Source organism: Leptodactylus fuscus, chromosome 7, assembly GCF_031893055.1.
Source record: "Leptodactylus fuscus isolate aLepFus1 chromosome 7, aLepFus1.hap2, whole genome shotgun sequence".
NCBI classification, from domain to species: domain Eukaryota; kingdom Metazoa; phylum Chordata; class Amphibia; order Anura; family Leptodactylidae; genus Leptodactylus; species Leptodactylus fuscus.
In genome coordinates this window covers 32,319,044-32,334,950 of record NC_134271.1, presented here as the reverse complement: position 1 = coordinate 32,334,950, position 15,907 = coordinate 32,319,044, and the positions used below count along the sequence as shown (strand labels likewise).

Here is a 15,907-nt window from a genome sequence, read left to right as displayed (position 1 = left end):
TACTGGATCTATATATTCATGAAAACTTTCAATTCTATGCTATACAGATTCATTGACAATAAGAGAAAGACTGTCTTTGCCTTTTCTTTTTACTTATAATAGTCCCTGTTACGCAGATGTTTTTGTTTTTACCTGTGCTTACGGTTAGATTAATAAATTAGCGCTAAGTCTGTCCATTCGGACCTCGGCTATTGAATTTGAAGATGTAATACGCTTCTCTTCTTGAGAGTATATCCCTATGGTTTCCTTCTCTTTTTCATCTACTTTTTCGACTCCAAAGAAACGCAGCGTATCTATATTCCCCTTGTGTTTTAAGGCAAAGTGTTTCGCCGCACTTGATGTATTTTCAGATGTTAATTTATTACTGTCCTTTATATGCTCTAAAATACGGGTTCTTAAGGTTGGGTTTTTAATCACCTTTTGCATGTTTTTCACCCTCACTTTTTTGCATGTTTTGTATTTTGTATACCCGGTTTAAAATTAAAAGTTAAATTTTAAGGGCTTCTATAGGAGTGCGGACCTATTCATTCTATTACTCGTGGCATCCCCAATCATCTGATCACTGAGTGACAGTAGGGTTGTACGAAATGACAGGGCAGTATACAGGGTCATTGGTAAATCACACCACAGTCCCCAAACTTTTGGAATTTTAAAGAACACGCTTTACCCTTAGATGACAGAAGTTGTATTGTGTTCCCTAGACTGACTATAATGACATGCACAGACCTATACATTTAGAACACCAGGGGGTGCTATTACATACAAATAATTGCAATACTACTGTGTGGAAAAGATTTTTAATGACAATTTTTCCAGTTACTCCAAAATGCAAATTCAGATGACTTATTTCTATTTATGGCACAACCTATTTAACATGTGTCCAAAGACTGAATGTAGAGCGGCAGCACATACACTTATCTCTCCATTCTCTTCTACGGGAATTATGAAAATGGTTAAAGAGGAGCTTTCATGAGTTGGGGAACATGCAGTTCTATATACTGCTAGAAAGCCGACAGTGCGCTGGGGAGAACAAACAATGCAAGGACCAAAGAATGATCTGCGCTTCACCCGTTCAATAAATTTCAATCTTTTATTAGTCCGGACACACAACGCGTTTCATGGAATAGTAAATATAAATTATAATAAATAATTATATTAATATATTATTAATATTAAACAACTATTTTATGTATTTTTATATTGCTACGGAATATGTATATATTAAATTTTTTTGCTGTGTGTTATTTATTTGAAGCAACTCCAGTTCATTACACTTGAGAAAGGGCAAACCTGTAACCGAAACGCGTTGTGTGTCCGAACTAATGAAAGATTGAAATTTATTGAACGGGTGAAGCGCAGATCATTCTTTGGTTCCACCAGGTGAAGAGCTATCGGTGTCGGTACCGTAGCTCTTCACCGTCAGAAGAGTGTTCCTGACAGTCAGTCAGGGACACCCTTCTTCACAGCAGCGCCTATAGTGCTGCACTGTGACAACGGGGACAGACGCCTCCCTGTCCGCACAGTACTCATCCATAGACGAGCACTATCACTCACGTCTCCCCTCCCAGTACCCGCCCACACTATCCTAAGCCACAAACCCCGCCTTCTCCCAGCATCTCTAACAGCAGCCTAGGGAGTCGGGGGTGCGCACGGCGCTCTGAAGGCATGTGAATGAGAGAGAAGAGGAACGAGAAGAACAGGAAGCGGCATCACTTCTGTGCAGGTAAGTTGAGCGATCGGGATCGGAATTCCGTTCCCAATCTTTTTTAGGCAGGATTAGATCGCGATCGTGAAATTTACTTGATCGCCAATCGGGATTCAATCTTTTCCGATCCTGATTGCTCAACCCTACTACCGGGTCAGCAAAACAGTGTCAGAGGGAATATTTAAAGGAATTTGGAGGGAGAAACTAGTCTACCTTCAAAACAATCACAAAATTGGCCAAAAAATTGTAGGCAAACATCAAACGTGAAATCGCTGCCATCGACAGTGACATGTTGCAGACGACATTCTCAAATATGAAGCGTTGTGTTCCCTTGTGCGCAGATGTTGGGCGAGGACATTTACAACACCTTTTGTAATGTGGATTTGTTCTCCACTAAATACAGGTATGTTCAGTTCTCACAGCTCGCCTTTACGTTCACGCGTTCGCAAGTAATTTGAATTTTAATTTGTACTCCCGAATAGGACACCCTGTGGTTGGATACTTTAGGTAGAAATAAGACATGGACTTTGGAGACTGGGCTTTGGAAAGCAACAGTCTTACAAGAACGCATCACACCATTCTTTCAGACAGATATAGCAATCCTGTGATTGTTTTGTGTTGGCTCCACAGATGTCTTTCAACCATTCTTTAAAAAGATCTTCATTTTTCTTTAGTACAAGGAACTGACCCAAGACAACATAGGCCTAGAAAACAAAGAAATGGTGCGTTAAGACAAAACATAGCTTTCATGATTAATTCTATCTGTATGGTACATGCCGGGATTCTGAATCTGCCCAGCCCTGAGATATCCTGAACAGAGCAGCTGTAATAATATGTTTATGGATGAGAATACATGTGCTGCAAAATTTCAATCTTTCCTAAATAGACTTTAAGAGATAGACCCAGGCTATGTCTGTGTTTATGATCTATACATTGCATAGTTTGATCTCCCATTTGGGCTGTAGGTGGAGAAACATAACTGATATCTAGTTATATCATTGCCTGGAGATCACACGTCCTCCTCAAACCATGACAAATACACAGTCCAGTCACACTGATGTGATCACCTGTCAAAATCCAGAATAACCACCTTTCGCAGAGCGGACCGCAGTGAGACGTGCAGGAAGAGAGGGGATATTGTGATGATGTTCATTGGGATGTTGAGCCATGCCGATTCCAGTGCTGTGTCCAGTTGCGCTAGGTTATGCGGTTCAGCATCCATGGCGTGAACAACCCGATCGAGCTGGTCCCAAAGATTCTCAATTGGGTTCAAGTCCGGGGAATTTGCTGGCCAAGGGAGTACGGTAAACTCATCCTGATGCTCCTCCAACCATGCACGTACACTGACACTGTGAGTTTTATGACATATCGCATTGTCCTGCCGGTAGTGCCATCATCCTGAGAAAAAACAATTTGCATGTAGGGGTGAACATGGTCTGCAAGGATAGATGCATACTTGTGCTGATCCATCGTGCCTTCAACAATGATGAGTGCACCCAGATGGCTGATGACACGTGCCTTCTGCGATTGGTTATTTAACGTTGATGTCAAAAGTAGGCGGTGGTCACATTAATATGACCGGACTGTGTATAAAAGTCAAGTTACAGACCAAGTGAAATAAGCTTTAAACAAGTTAGGCCAAGTTCATAAGGTATTCCTTAACATTTAGATTCTGTGTCTAAATCCTGAAACTCAGCAGTCTGTAAACTGGGCACCTGGCAGAAACAAACACATTTACTCCCCCTGTAACACTCAACATGCTGCACACAAGCAGATTTCCCAGACCAGCGTGTTTTAAGAAGACGGCAGCTCTATCCACCCTGAAATCAGTGAGGACTCGGAGAGAAGCAGTTCTGTAGTGTATTATTTGTGGTACTGGAGGATAAAGTGTATATACAACTTTTCATAAATGGATAGTACAGGTGAAAATGGGTAACTTTATAATATATCCTATTGAAGAAATCTGTTTCCTTCTCCACTTCTTAACCCTTTCCCGCCGATGGCATTTTTTGATTTTCGTTTTTGACTCCCCTCCTTCTAAACCCCATAACTTTTTTATTTCTCCGCTTCCAGAGCCATATGAGGTCTTAATTTTTGCGGGTCAAATTTTTCTTCATGATGCCACCATTAATTATTCTATATAATGTACTGGGAAACAGGAAAAAAATTCAGAATGGGGTGGATTTGAAGAAAAAATGCATTTCTGCGACTTTCTTACGGGCTTTGATTTTATGCTGTTCACTGTGCAACCAAAATGACATGTCCCCTGTATTCTGTGTTTCGTTACGGTTCCCGGGTTACCAAATTTATATGGTTTTACATTTTGACCCCTTAAAAAAAATCCAAAACTGTGTTAAAAAATTTTTTTTCTAAAATTTGCCATATTCCGACAGCCGTAACTTTTTTATACGTCAGTGTACGGGGATGCATAGGGCGTTGTTTTTTTGCGAGGCCGGGTGTACTTTTTAGTTCTACCATTTTCGGGAAATTTTATTGCTTTGATCATTTTTTATTCAAATTTTTATCAGAATCAAAACAGTGAAAAAACGTCGGTTTAGCACTTTTGACTATTTTTCTCGCTACGGCGTTTACCAAACAGGAAAAATATTTTTATAGATTTGTAGAGCGGGCGATTTTGGACGTGGGGATACCTAAAATGTATGTGTTTCACAGTTTTTAACTACTTTTATATCTGATCTAGGGAAAGGGGGGTGATTTGAATTTTTAATACTTTTCATTTTTTTTATTTTTTTTTATTTATTTATTTTTTGCATTTATTAGACCCCCTAGGGGTGTTGAACCCCAGGGGGTCTGATCACTAATGCAATGCATTACAATGCTAATGCATTTAAAAAAATCATCCTTTCTTTTGCAGGCTGCATAGACCAGCCTGCAAAAGAGAGAATTTGCAGACAAGCCTGAGAGCCTTGTAAAGGCTCCCGGCTGTCATGCCAACGTGACGTCGGCCCTGGAGCATGCTCCAGGAGCCGTCGATCACCGGCAAAATGGCGGCGCCCGTGCGCCGCCAGGAAAATGGCGCCTCCGGCGCCTTTGACCGTGGTGCCGGAGGGGTTAATGCCTCCGATTGGTCCGGGGACCGATCGGAGGCATTAAAGACGGTTGTCTACTGCTTAAAGCAGTAGACACCCAGCGGCTATGACAGCCGCCCGGCTCCCGGGCGGTCGCCATAGTTACAGACCCGACATGTGCCGTACTATTACGGCACATGTCGGGAAGGGGTTAACCTGCTGGTAGGAGAATCCCACTCCACCCCTCTTTCGCCATAGAGCTCTGTATGTGAGGCTGAATACAGAGACAATTAGACTGTAAAGAAACAGTTAGATTGAAGATAAGGAGCAGAAGAACAGCTTAATAAATGGAGGAGACAGATTTCTTCAATAAGATATATTACAAATTTTCCTATTTTCACCTGTACTAATCAGTTATGAAAAATTGTATATAACTGGAGGTTTAATTGGAGGCAATATATGTATTGCATCATTCTGTGTACTAGTAGCATCTTATCTACAAACATAGTAGTGTTAAAAGTATACAGAGTTGCAGAGTGTAGGAGCAGTAATTATATAGGGTGTCTTTTCTACCCCCCTCCCCTCTTCATAGACTCATATTTAGAAGTAATTGCCTGATAAGTGGAGAAGAAAACATATATTACAAAGTTTCTTATTTTCACTTATACCATTAGTTTATGCAAAGTTGTTTATAACTGGAGGAACACTTTATAGAAGCCCAACAAGACCATGTAGTGAGGAAGAGTAGCTCCAAGAAGCTATATAGCTGCTAATGTTACGTGAACTGGTTCAGTGAAGGTGACTGATATCCAACACTTGTAAGTAAGGACTCTGAGGCTGTGAGGGAAGTGTGTATAACTATAGTAATGTCAGGTATATTAGTATAGCTATCTGCATATGTCTCGTGGAGTTCAAATTTTTACATTTAGGTTGGACACAAATAGCAAACATTCCGTGTTTCATGATTAAATCCCTTCCCCACATACACTACACCTCCCCCCATTACAGTAGTCAACAACCAAGCTCCCAACTGTTCAGACTTGGCATAATGGGATACAGAGTGTCTCCATCTGGTGACAAGGGGTTGTCCGGTCACAGCAAGTTACCCTCTATCCCAGGGGTGAACCTACCTTTTTGCCGCCCGAGACGGACGACAGAAAGCCGCCCCCCCCGGGAGGAGGGGGCGGAGCGAAGGGGGCGTGGTGGAGTGAAGGCGGCGTGGTGGAGCGAAGGGGGCGTGGCGGAGCAGGCAGGGAGAGGACCTGCTCTCTGCCTGAGCGTGAGGGGGGGCCGCTGGAGCAGCACTGCGTCCACAGGGCCTCCCCAATCCACCGCTTGGTGACGCTAAGCCGGTCCAGGACAGCTTGTCCTGGACTGGCTTAGGTAAGCAAAAATGCCTCTTATTCACATGCAGTGGTAAAATATGATACCAACTTAAAATCCATAGCATGTTCATTATTGTGTGGAAAAGCTAAGAATTAGCCCCAACGTGGTTCAGTCCACGCGTTCTAATCCATACAGTGGCACATCTGTGGAATAGATCCCAGTTTCAAACTCCTGGCAAATCTTATACATGTTACTATAGCTTTACAGTGAATAAAATCTTACCTTGTCAAAGCCCTTATCTTCAAGTCTTCCACCACGGACATCACCAATGCCGGGTAAAGCCTTCACAGACTTCTTGCTCATGGGCTCTGACACAAAATCTCGATGTTTCTTAGTTGTGGTAGAGTTATCTGCTGGCTACATATAAGGAGAGCAAGAAAAGTCTTCAAATATCAGGCGTGCACACACCCAAACATGTATAAGCAAGAACAATAAAAAATAATATAATAACCATAAAAAGATTTTTTTTCTTTCCTAGATAAGAATGTCAGTTTCTCATGTGTAGGACCTGTGAACTTTAGGATTACAACAGATGATAGAATGGGATGAGCAAGGATGACATCGTAACATATTAAATTGCTTCCAAATACCTTCCGTCTCCAATCTTCCTCTTCCTCTGCAAGGGTCCATTCACACAAATACAAGAAATACACGAATAAAGAATACATGAGTAACAATAAGACTCCCATTGACTTCAATGACATTTTACATGTGTATTTTGACATGTTTTCGACGTGTTTTTTTTACACGTGTAAAAAAATGTCAATGGGAGTCTTATTTTTACATGTGTATTTTTTACACTTGTATTTTGCAAAAATGAGCGCACGTTTACTCCGCTCATGTGATAGTTACTAGAGATGAGCGAGTAGTACTCGATCGAGTAGGTATTCGATCGAATACTACGGTATTCGAAATACTCGTACTCGATCGAGTACCACTCGCTATTCGAATGTAAAAGTTCGATGCAGAACCAGCATTGATTGGCTGAATGCTATACAGTCGGCCAATCAACGCTGGTTCTTCTCCTACCTTTAGAAGTCTTCTCCGTGCAGCTTCCCCGCGGCGTCTTCCGGCTCTTCATTCACTCTGCCAGGCATCGGGCCTGGGGAGAGCCGACTGCGCATGTCCACTTGTAGTGCAGGCATGCGCAGTCGGCTCTGCCCATGCCCGATGCCTGGCACAGTGAATTCAGAGCCGGAAGATGCCGCGGGGACGCTGCATGGAGAAGACTTCTTGGAGGATCCAGCCCGACCCTCACTCGTGGACTTGGTAAGTATAATTTGATCGAACGTTGCCTACCCCTGAAACGAGCATTTTCCCCCCATAGACTATAATAGGGTTCGATATTCGATTCGAGTAGTCGAATATTGAGGGGCTACTCGAAACGAATATCGAACCTCGAACATTTTACTGTTCGCTCATCTCTAATAGTTACAGTCTGCCTATGGCTGAATGAGTTTCAATACATTAACATGAGACTCTCAAACAGATGAGATCTGGACATAGAGGTTCCTATTTATTTATCAAGTATATCATGCCAGTACTGAACATCTATATATCAGGGCCTGTGAGGGTAGGTTCACTGCCAAGGATTTGAAACAGAATTCTGCCCCAAAATCCGTAGCAGATTAAGCCTTGAATTTGCCTTCCATTGTTTTCAATGAAAAACAGAGATCGCAGCACAATGCTGAAAAAAAAAGTCCTGCTCAAACTTCCTGCAGATTTTGTGGCTCGGGAGTCCCTGATGATGTAGGTGCCTCATCTGGGCCTAATCAGCCGAGGAAAGCTGCAATGGCCTTCCGCCGCGGCAATCCCACAACCTAAAGCAGTGGTGGACAAGGAAGACCCTTCCCTTCGTTTTCCATAGGTGAACCTTGCCTTAGGATACATTCACACCCCAGAAAATCAAAATCAATTTCTCATCATTTTCCACCGCCATATATTCGGCAATGCTCTAGTATGCAGGGCATGGGCTTTCCGTCACGGCTTTCCCCTGGATCTCATTCAGGATTGCTATTCTACCTAGGAAAATGACCATGGGATCAGCAGGGATAATGCCAATGGGTCTCCACTGTACTGCAAGGACACTGAGCACAAGGGACCGGTGAGTATATGGGAGTTTTTTTGGGTTTTTTTCACCTCCCCCAGCCTATTATAAAAATATTATTTTTTCCTAGACAACCTCTTAGATATGGAGAAAACAGGTGTTCAACATCTTCCCAACTAACTCAACCACCCTACCTGAATTATTATTATTATTACTATTATTTGGCTGAATTCATTCTCACACTCCTTGAGTTTGTACTGACTCACAACTTTTTCACATTTAAAGGGTCCCTCTACCTGCAGCTCCAGGGAACAGCTATGGGGGCAGCATGCGCCCCCTCATATGCCAACCTGTTCCTGGGGCTGTGGGAGAGGGACTTCCTCCCAGGCCATCGGGACTCGTCGGTGTGCCGCGTCCAATCTTGGATGCGGTACATCGACGATATCCTGATCGTCTGGGATGGTACTGATACACAATTTAAGGATTTTGTGGACGAATTAAATCAGAATCATCTGAACATCCATCTCACATATAAATGCCATAAGGATCAAATAGATTTTTTGGATGTTCTATTGTCCAGAGACCATACAGATACCATACAAACCGAAATTTTTAGAAAAGAGACATCAGTTAATTCTTTGCTGTTTGCTTCCTCAGCTCACCCACCTCAAGTTATCAAGGCAGTCCCTACAGGATAATTTTTACGCATGCGACGTATTTGCTCTACTGACAACAAATTTGAAAAATATGCAGATGATCTAAAATTGAGATTTAGAGACAGAGGCTACAGCAACAGGTTGATAAAAACTGCCTATAGCCGAGCACACAATACATCTCGCGGTGAGTTGATCCACTCTACCACGTGTAAAAAATCTGGTTTAGCTGATGTACGGTATATCACCAAATTTCATTCACATTGGAACCAAATGTATGGTATTATTAAAAAATTCTGGCCTATCTTATTAGGAGACCCTATTATATCCAAATTCGTGTCACCCGAACCGAAAATCATTCCTAGAAGGAGTAAAAACCTGAAGGATTTATTGGTACATAGCCATTACAGGACAAAGGAATCCAACCCCTTTGGTAGCAGCGGTCCGAGACCAGGATGTTCCCCGTGTGGACACTGTATGGCCTGCCCCAATATTATGAGAACAACGGAGTTCCAAAATGCAGGTAGGAATAAGACCTAGTCAATTAGGAAAAAAATCACGTGCAACAGTAAAAAAGTAATATACTGTGCAGTTTGCCCGTGTCCTTTGATGTACATCGGGATGACCTCCCGTGAGCTAAAAGTCAGAGTGCGGGAACATGTCCGCGACATCATGGCATCAGGTGACCCTAATTGGGTATTGGACAAAAATAAACCTATTGCCAGACACTTTGCCTCCTTTCTTCATAGTGATCCATTCCAACTTAAGGTCTTTGGTATTGACATGCTGGATGTAGATATCAGGGCGGGTAATGTCAAGCAGCGTCTTGCCCAACTAGAGTCGAGATGGATTTGGACCCTTGGCTCCCTGATTCCTTCTGGACTTAATGAAGCCACAGGCTTTGGCTCTTTTCTGTGACTCCTGGCTATGCCCTCCATGCCTTTCTTTTGTTTTTATTTTGTACGTTAGTTTTTATGTTTAATGTTTTACATGTTTGGGGATATATATATATATATATATATATATATATGCTATGTTGTCATAGAGTTTTTTTGGGGTGTTATATACATTTATAACAAACTAGCTGGTACCCGCAACTTCGTCTGCGGTGATTGTAGAAGTGGGTATATACAGGCGTGGGTAGGGTTTTCGTACTGTGTATAAGGGATGGGATATGAAATGTAAGTTTGTATCTTGTTTTTGCTGTAATTCTGAGAATATGTGAGACTTTTGTGTTGAAGTTAATTTGTGTTAGAGCTGCTATATATACCGTGTTGTGAGAAACTTTACATAGTGACTTTGGGACAGAAGTATTTGAAGTTAACCCCTTCCCGCCGATGGCATTTTTTGATTTTCGTTTTTTGTTTTTGACTCCCCTCCTTCTAAACTCCATAACTTTTTTATTTCTCCGCTCCCAGAGTCATATGAGGTCTTAATTTTTCCTGGGACAAATTTTTCTTCATGATGCCGCCATTAATTATTCTATATAATGTACTGGGAAGCAGGAAAAACATTCAGAATGGGGTGGATTTGATGAAAAAATGCATTTCTGCGACTTTCTTACGGGCTTTGGTTTTACAGCGTTCACTGTGCAACCAAAATGACATGTCCCCTGTATTCTGTGTTTCGTTACGATTCCGGGGATACCAAATTTATATGGTTTTATTTACATTTTGACCCCTTAAAAAAATCCAAAACTGTGTTAAAAATTTTTTTTTTTTGAAAAGTCGTCATATTCCGACAGCATTAACTTTTTTATACGTCCGTGTACGGGGATGTATAGGGTGTCTTTTTTTGCGGGGTCGGGTGTACTTTTTAGTTCTACCATTTTCGGGAAATGTTATTGCTTTGATCACTTTTTATTCAAATTTTTATCAGAATCAAAACAGTGAAAAAACGGCGGTTTGGCACTTTTGACCATTTTTCCCGCTACAGCGTTTACCGAACAGGAAAAATATTTGTATAGCTTTGTAGAGCGGGCGATTTTGGACGCGGGGATACCTAACATGTATGTGTTTCACAGTTTTTAACTACTTTTATATGTGTTCTAGGGAAAGGGGGGTGATTTGAATTTTTAATCCTTTTTATTTGTTTTTATATTTTTTTTACTTTTTTTAACTTTTTTTTTTTTGCATTTATTAGACCGCCTAGGGGTATTGACATGGGTGGGCGGTGTCGCGGATTGTCAGAGCGGTGGGGGTCGGCAAACATGGCTGCTCCGGAGCGTTAAAGAGCGTCTCCTGGAGTATCGTTAAGGTGAGGGGCAAAGTGGTAAAGTATATGTATATGTGATTGTGTGGGGTTAGGGGCGAGGCTGTAGAGGGCAATATGAATTTTGGGGCTTGCTATGGTCCAAAGTATGTGAGATTGCAGAGATAGTGGTGTGAGTTTGGGTTTTGTGGGGGTCCTGGCACAAACGTATGTGCGCTATTGTGACGAAAAGTAGCCTATTGCGCAATCGGGTGTATTAACTATGTTTGTGTAAACTTTCAGCCAAATCGGTCAAGCGGGTTTTGAGTGATTGACTAACAAACATCCGAACACACAAACCCACAAACATCCAAACTCACAAACTTTCACATTTATTGGGTCTTTCAACATGACAATGATCCCAAGCCCACCGCCAGGGCAACGAAGGAGTGGCTTTGTAAGAAGCATTTCAAGGTCCTGGAGTGGCCTAGCCAGTCTCCAGATCTCAACCCTATAGAAAACCTTTGGAGGGAGTTGAAAGTCCGTGTTGCCAAGCGACAGCCCCAAAACATCACTGCTGTAGAGGAGATCTGCATGGAGGAATGGGCCAACATACCAACAACAGTGTGTGCCAACCTTGTGAAGACTTACAGAAAACGTTTGACCTCTGTCATTGCCAACAAAGGATATAGAACAAAGTATTGAGATGAAATTTTGTTACTGACCAAATACTTATTTTCCACCATAATTTGCAAATAAATTCTTACAAAATCAGACAATGTGATTTTCTGGATTTGTTTTCTCATTTTGTCTCTCATAGTTGAGGTCTACCTATGATGTAAATTACAGACACCTCTCATCTTTTTAAGTGGTGGAACTTGCACTATTGGTGACTGACTAAATACTTTTTTGCCCCACTGTACATACCCCTGTTTTTTTTGACTAAATGATGTATGTATCTTACTTCTGTCACTTTCTCTTTTTCTATCTTCACTTCCTTCTATCTGCATTTCTCTTTTATATGTTTTAGGATTACGGTATTCACTTTTATACGTATATTTGCAGGTATGCATTTATTGTGTGCACAAATACTTTATTGACGGTTTTTAAAGTTTATTGCGCGCAATATCTTTATGGATGTCAGTCTGGGGTTTTACAGACCTACCAATGCATGTGCTCTGAAAAGGTTTTATAATACCATATGTTGTTAGGCTGAGACTTGTGGTGCAGGGTTTATATGTGGGGTGGGGATAATATAAAGGACATAATTTTTTAGGTGAATATAGCTATATTATTATATGATTGGTTTCTGAAATGTCAGTAATGTGAGTGTATACAATGGTAGCACTCCCTTTGCATTTTTAATAATTCCTGTATGTCCCTATTCACACCATACTTTTGCTATCACAGTTTTTGTATGTTGAGACCAATTCATGGAGATTCAAATTACCACCGGGTTCACATATAGAGCTACACTGCCACCTAGTGGCGTTTTGTATGTAGTACATTCCAATTACATTGTGTCTGGTGAATTACATGTTGGTCTATTTTGATTATATACTCTGCATGCGCGTAACCTCTTTCATTTAATGCATGGTCTGTTTAGTAAGTCCTGACGACATCCAGTGACACTGCGCATACGCGTATTTATTATGTATCGCACACTTCACGCTTCATGCTTTATTCAATAGGTCTCTTGTCACTCCTCTTTCCTGCAGTGATATGCTGCATGCACTTATTGGGATTGGCCATACGTATGGAGTGGGTGGTCATTCCGGTCCGGCCCCACATCTGCAGCTGTATTTTATTTTGTTATTAGTACCTCCCTTTATATATTCCTCATACCCCATGGCTAGATACCACCCCCTGACGAAACGCGTGTCGGGTGGCCGGGTTGGCGCCTTCCCCACTTGTCTCTCCTACACTCTCATACAGCATGGGTGAGTAACTTTGGATGTGCAACTTTCTTTAGTGCATATATTGCCAATACAAACTATGTGAGTCTATCCATTTAATCTCCCTGGTGTGTTATAGCAATTTAATATATGGGATACAATTCTTAGGTGTGTATATAGCCACATTACTATATGGCTGGCTTCTGAAATTTCAGTGATGTGAGTGTATAAAAATAGTAGCACTTTCTTTGCCTTTATAATAATTCCTATATGTTCCTATTCACACCATACTCTTGCTAGCACAGTTTTTGCACGTTGGGACCAATTCATGGAGATTTAAATTACCATCTGCTACATTGCCACCTAGTGGCGCTTTGTATGTAGTACATTCCAATTACATTGTGTTTTGGTGAGTTACATGTGGGTTTATTTTGTATCCTCTGTTTTTCCATTTGTAAAATAGTTTTTGTACATTTAATATACTCTTCATGCCAATCCTGGCCCATTGGGATAGTGTGTTTTTCCTGTATTTGTTTGTCTGTTTTTTAATATTAATGTAATAAAAATTTATTTTATATCTTTGTACATTTTGAGTGGTTTGCTCATCTCAAAAGCTGGTTTCCAGTTTTTTTGTGCATTCATAGTTTTGGCTATGGCAACACGTTCTTAAGGAGGGCATGATCATGGGTGTTTTCACTTGATTAGTATTTTCCTATAGTCTACCTTCCATTGTGCCATGTTGTTGTTTTTGTACATACTAATCGGGAGGAAGCCTCGCGCAGCGGTAAAAAGGGTTATCTCGCTTCTTTTTTCCACTACTAGCTAGCGAAAAAAAAGAAGCGAGCGGCTCCCATTGAAGTCAATAGGAGCCGGTTTTGGCATCGGATTTTGAGGCGGATTCCGGGTCAAAATCAGCTGCCAAAACACTCTGTGTAAACTGACCCTAATAGTCTATGGGGACAACGAGTTTATAAAGGTAACCATATTTTTAAGTGAATTAGGCTTCCGCTTGGGGGGTCCCCAAGTGGAACCCCTGAACGGAAACCTGAACGCAGGTGTGAACCTAGGGTTAGGAGAACCAGTGCAGAACAAATGAAAGCCTTACAGCTAGTTAACCCATTAACAGAATTCGACAATGTAATGAATTAGAGTGGAACCTGGTACACAATTGCTGTGGTTTCCCATTTTGAACAGAGATACTAAAGCTTTTTTTTCAGCAAAAAAGGACATCAGCGGCACACTCCCATATAACATGCTCATTGACTGCAAGGAATAAAGTAAAGTACACAACAGCACATCATATCCTTCATATCTTATATACACAGCTTACAGCAGAAACCATAGAGGTACACGCACTGGTAAACTCACCTTCATGGCCATGTCAGGTACCTTCACGTCAGGCAGTCACACTATAGGCAAACGCTTCCAAAATGTACTTTGAAAGTAAATGCTAGAATGGTGTAGTTACAAGGATGTTCTGTAGGCACCACACCCTGTGTCCACGTCAAAGGGTTAGGGTTTGCAATTTTCTACACTAGATATATTTGGTCCTAACAAAATAATAAATATGCTCCACCGTTCAGTATAACTGCAGAGACTAGTCTTTGGGATATAGATGGGAGTGTTCTTTGGAGATAAGATAATCCTTTAATAGTCCCACATTGGGGAAATTTCAGCATGTTACAGCAGCATAGTAATACAGATACAGGATAATACAGAGTAATATATTACAGACGTAGACACACATATGCTGAGAAGAGAAGATATACTAGGAGTCCATAGCAGCTAAGGAACAGAAGAGAAAGAAGGAAGACTTCATAGTCATCGTCATAATCATTAGTTCTCTGTACGGAGTGATCTTTGCTTGGTCAGATGGTAGATTATGTAGCCTGGTCACGGTTGGAAGGAAGGACCTGCGATAGCGCTCCTTCTCACACTTGGGGTGGAGCAGACGGTCACTTACAGTGCTGCCAAGTGCCATCAAGGTCTCATACATGGGGTGGGATTTGTTCTCCCGCATGGAGCTCACTATGGACAGTATCCTTCTGTCACCCACCACATGTACTGGGTCCAAGGGGCTCCCCAGGACAGAGCTGCCCCTCCTCATCAGCCTGTCAAGTCTATTTCTGTCCCTAGTTGATATACTGCTCCCCCAGCAGGCCACACTGAAAAAGATGGCTGAAGCAACCACAGAGATGAAAAAGGCCCTAAGAAGTGTCCCCTGGACTCCGAAGGCCCTCAGCCTCCTGAGCAGGTAGAGCCTGCTGTGGCCCTTTCTGTGTAGCGCCTCCAGGTGATCAGTCCAGTCTAGTTTTATTGTTGAGGATCACGCCTAGATACTTATAGGTCCTGACTATCTCAATACATGTTCCTTGGATCTCCACTGGGGTCGGAGCACCTCTCCATTTACTAAAGTCCACCACCATCTCCTTGGTCTTCCCAGCATTAATCCTGAGCTGGTTCTGCTGGCACCATTCAACAAATTCCCGGTTTAAGTCTCTGTATTCCCTATCGTCGCCATCAGTGATAAGGCCTACTATAGCAGAGTCATCGGAGTACTTCTGTAAGTAACAGCTGGATGAGTTGTGCCTAAAGTCAGCAGTGTACAGTGTGAAGAGAAATGGTGCAAGAACTGTACCTTGTGGTGCCCCTGTACTACAGATCAGTGTCAGACACACCGTCTTGGGCTCTCACATACTGAAGGCGGTTTGTCAGGTAGTCTAGGATCCAGTTGGACCAGTGATGGTCTACTCCACCAAGGTTCAGCTTCTCCCTCAGTAGCCCTGGCTGAATGGTGTTGAAAGCACTGGAGAAATCAAAGAACATTATTCTCACAGTGTTCCCGGGTTTCTCTAGGTGAGAAAGAGCTCTATTAAGAAGGTGGATGATGGCGTGATCCACCCCAATGCCCGGCCGGTAGGCAAACTGGAGGGGGTCCAGAGCGGAGCTCACTAGGGGGCGTAGGTGTGACAGGACCAGTCTTTCTAGGACCTTCATCAGGT

General features: G+C 42.1%; 1 protein-coding gene across 1 annotated transcript; it reads right to left on the bottom strand.

Moving 5' to 3' along the window:
• Nucleotides 1–818: 818 nt before the first annotated feature.
• On the bottom strand, nucleotides 819–14,494 carry LOC142213294 (barrier-to-autointegration factor A-like). The gene is made up of 3 exons (XM_075281609.1): nucleotides 14,274–14,494; nucleotides 6,343–6,477; nucleotides 819–2,409 (listed from the first exon to the last, which is right to left on the bottom strand). The coding sequence occupies exons 1-3, from the start codon at nucleotides 14,283–14,285 to the stop codon at nucleotides 2,263–2,265; spliced, it is 294 nt and encodes a 97-aa protein (XP_075137710.1). The 5' UTR covers nucleotides 14,286–14,494; the 3' UTR covers nucleotides 819–2,262.
• Nucleotides 14,495–15,907: the final 1,413 nt, after the last annotated feature.

Bases quoted from the DNA above. Each gene is read 5' to 3' on its own strand.
- LOC142213294 (XM_075281609.1), bottom strand. The intron at 2,410-6,342 runs GTAAGATTTTAT...TTTGTTTTCTAG, and splicing joins AAGATAAGGGCTTTGACAAG to GCCTATGTTGTCTTGGGTCA.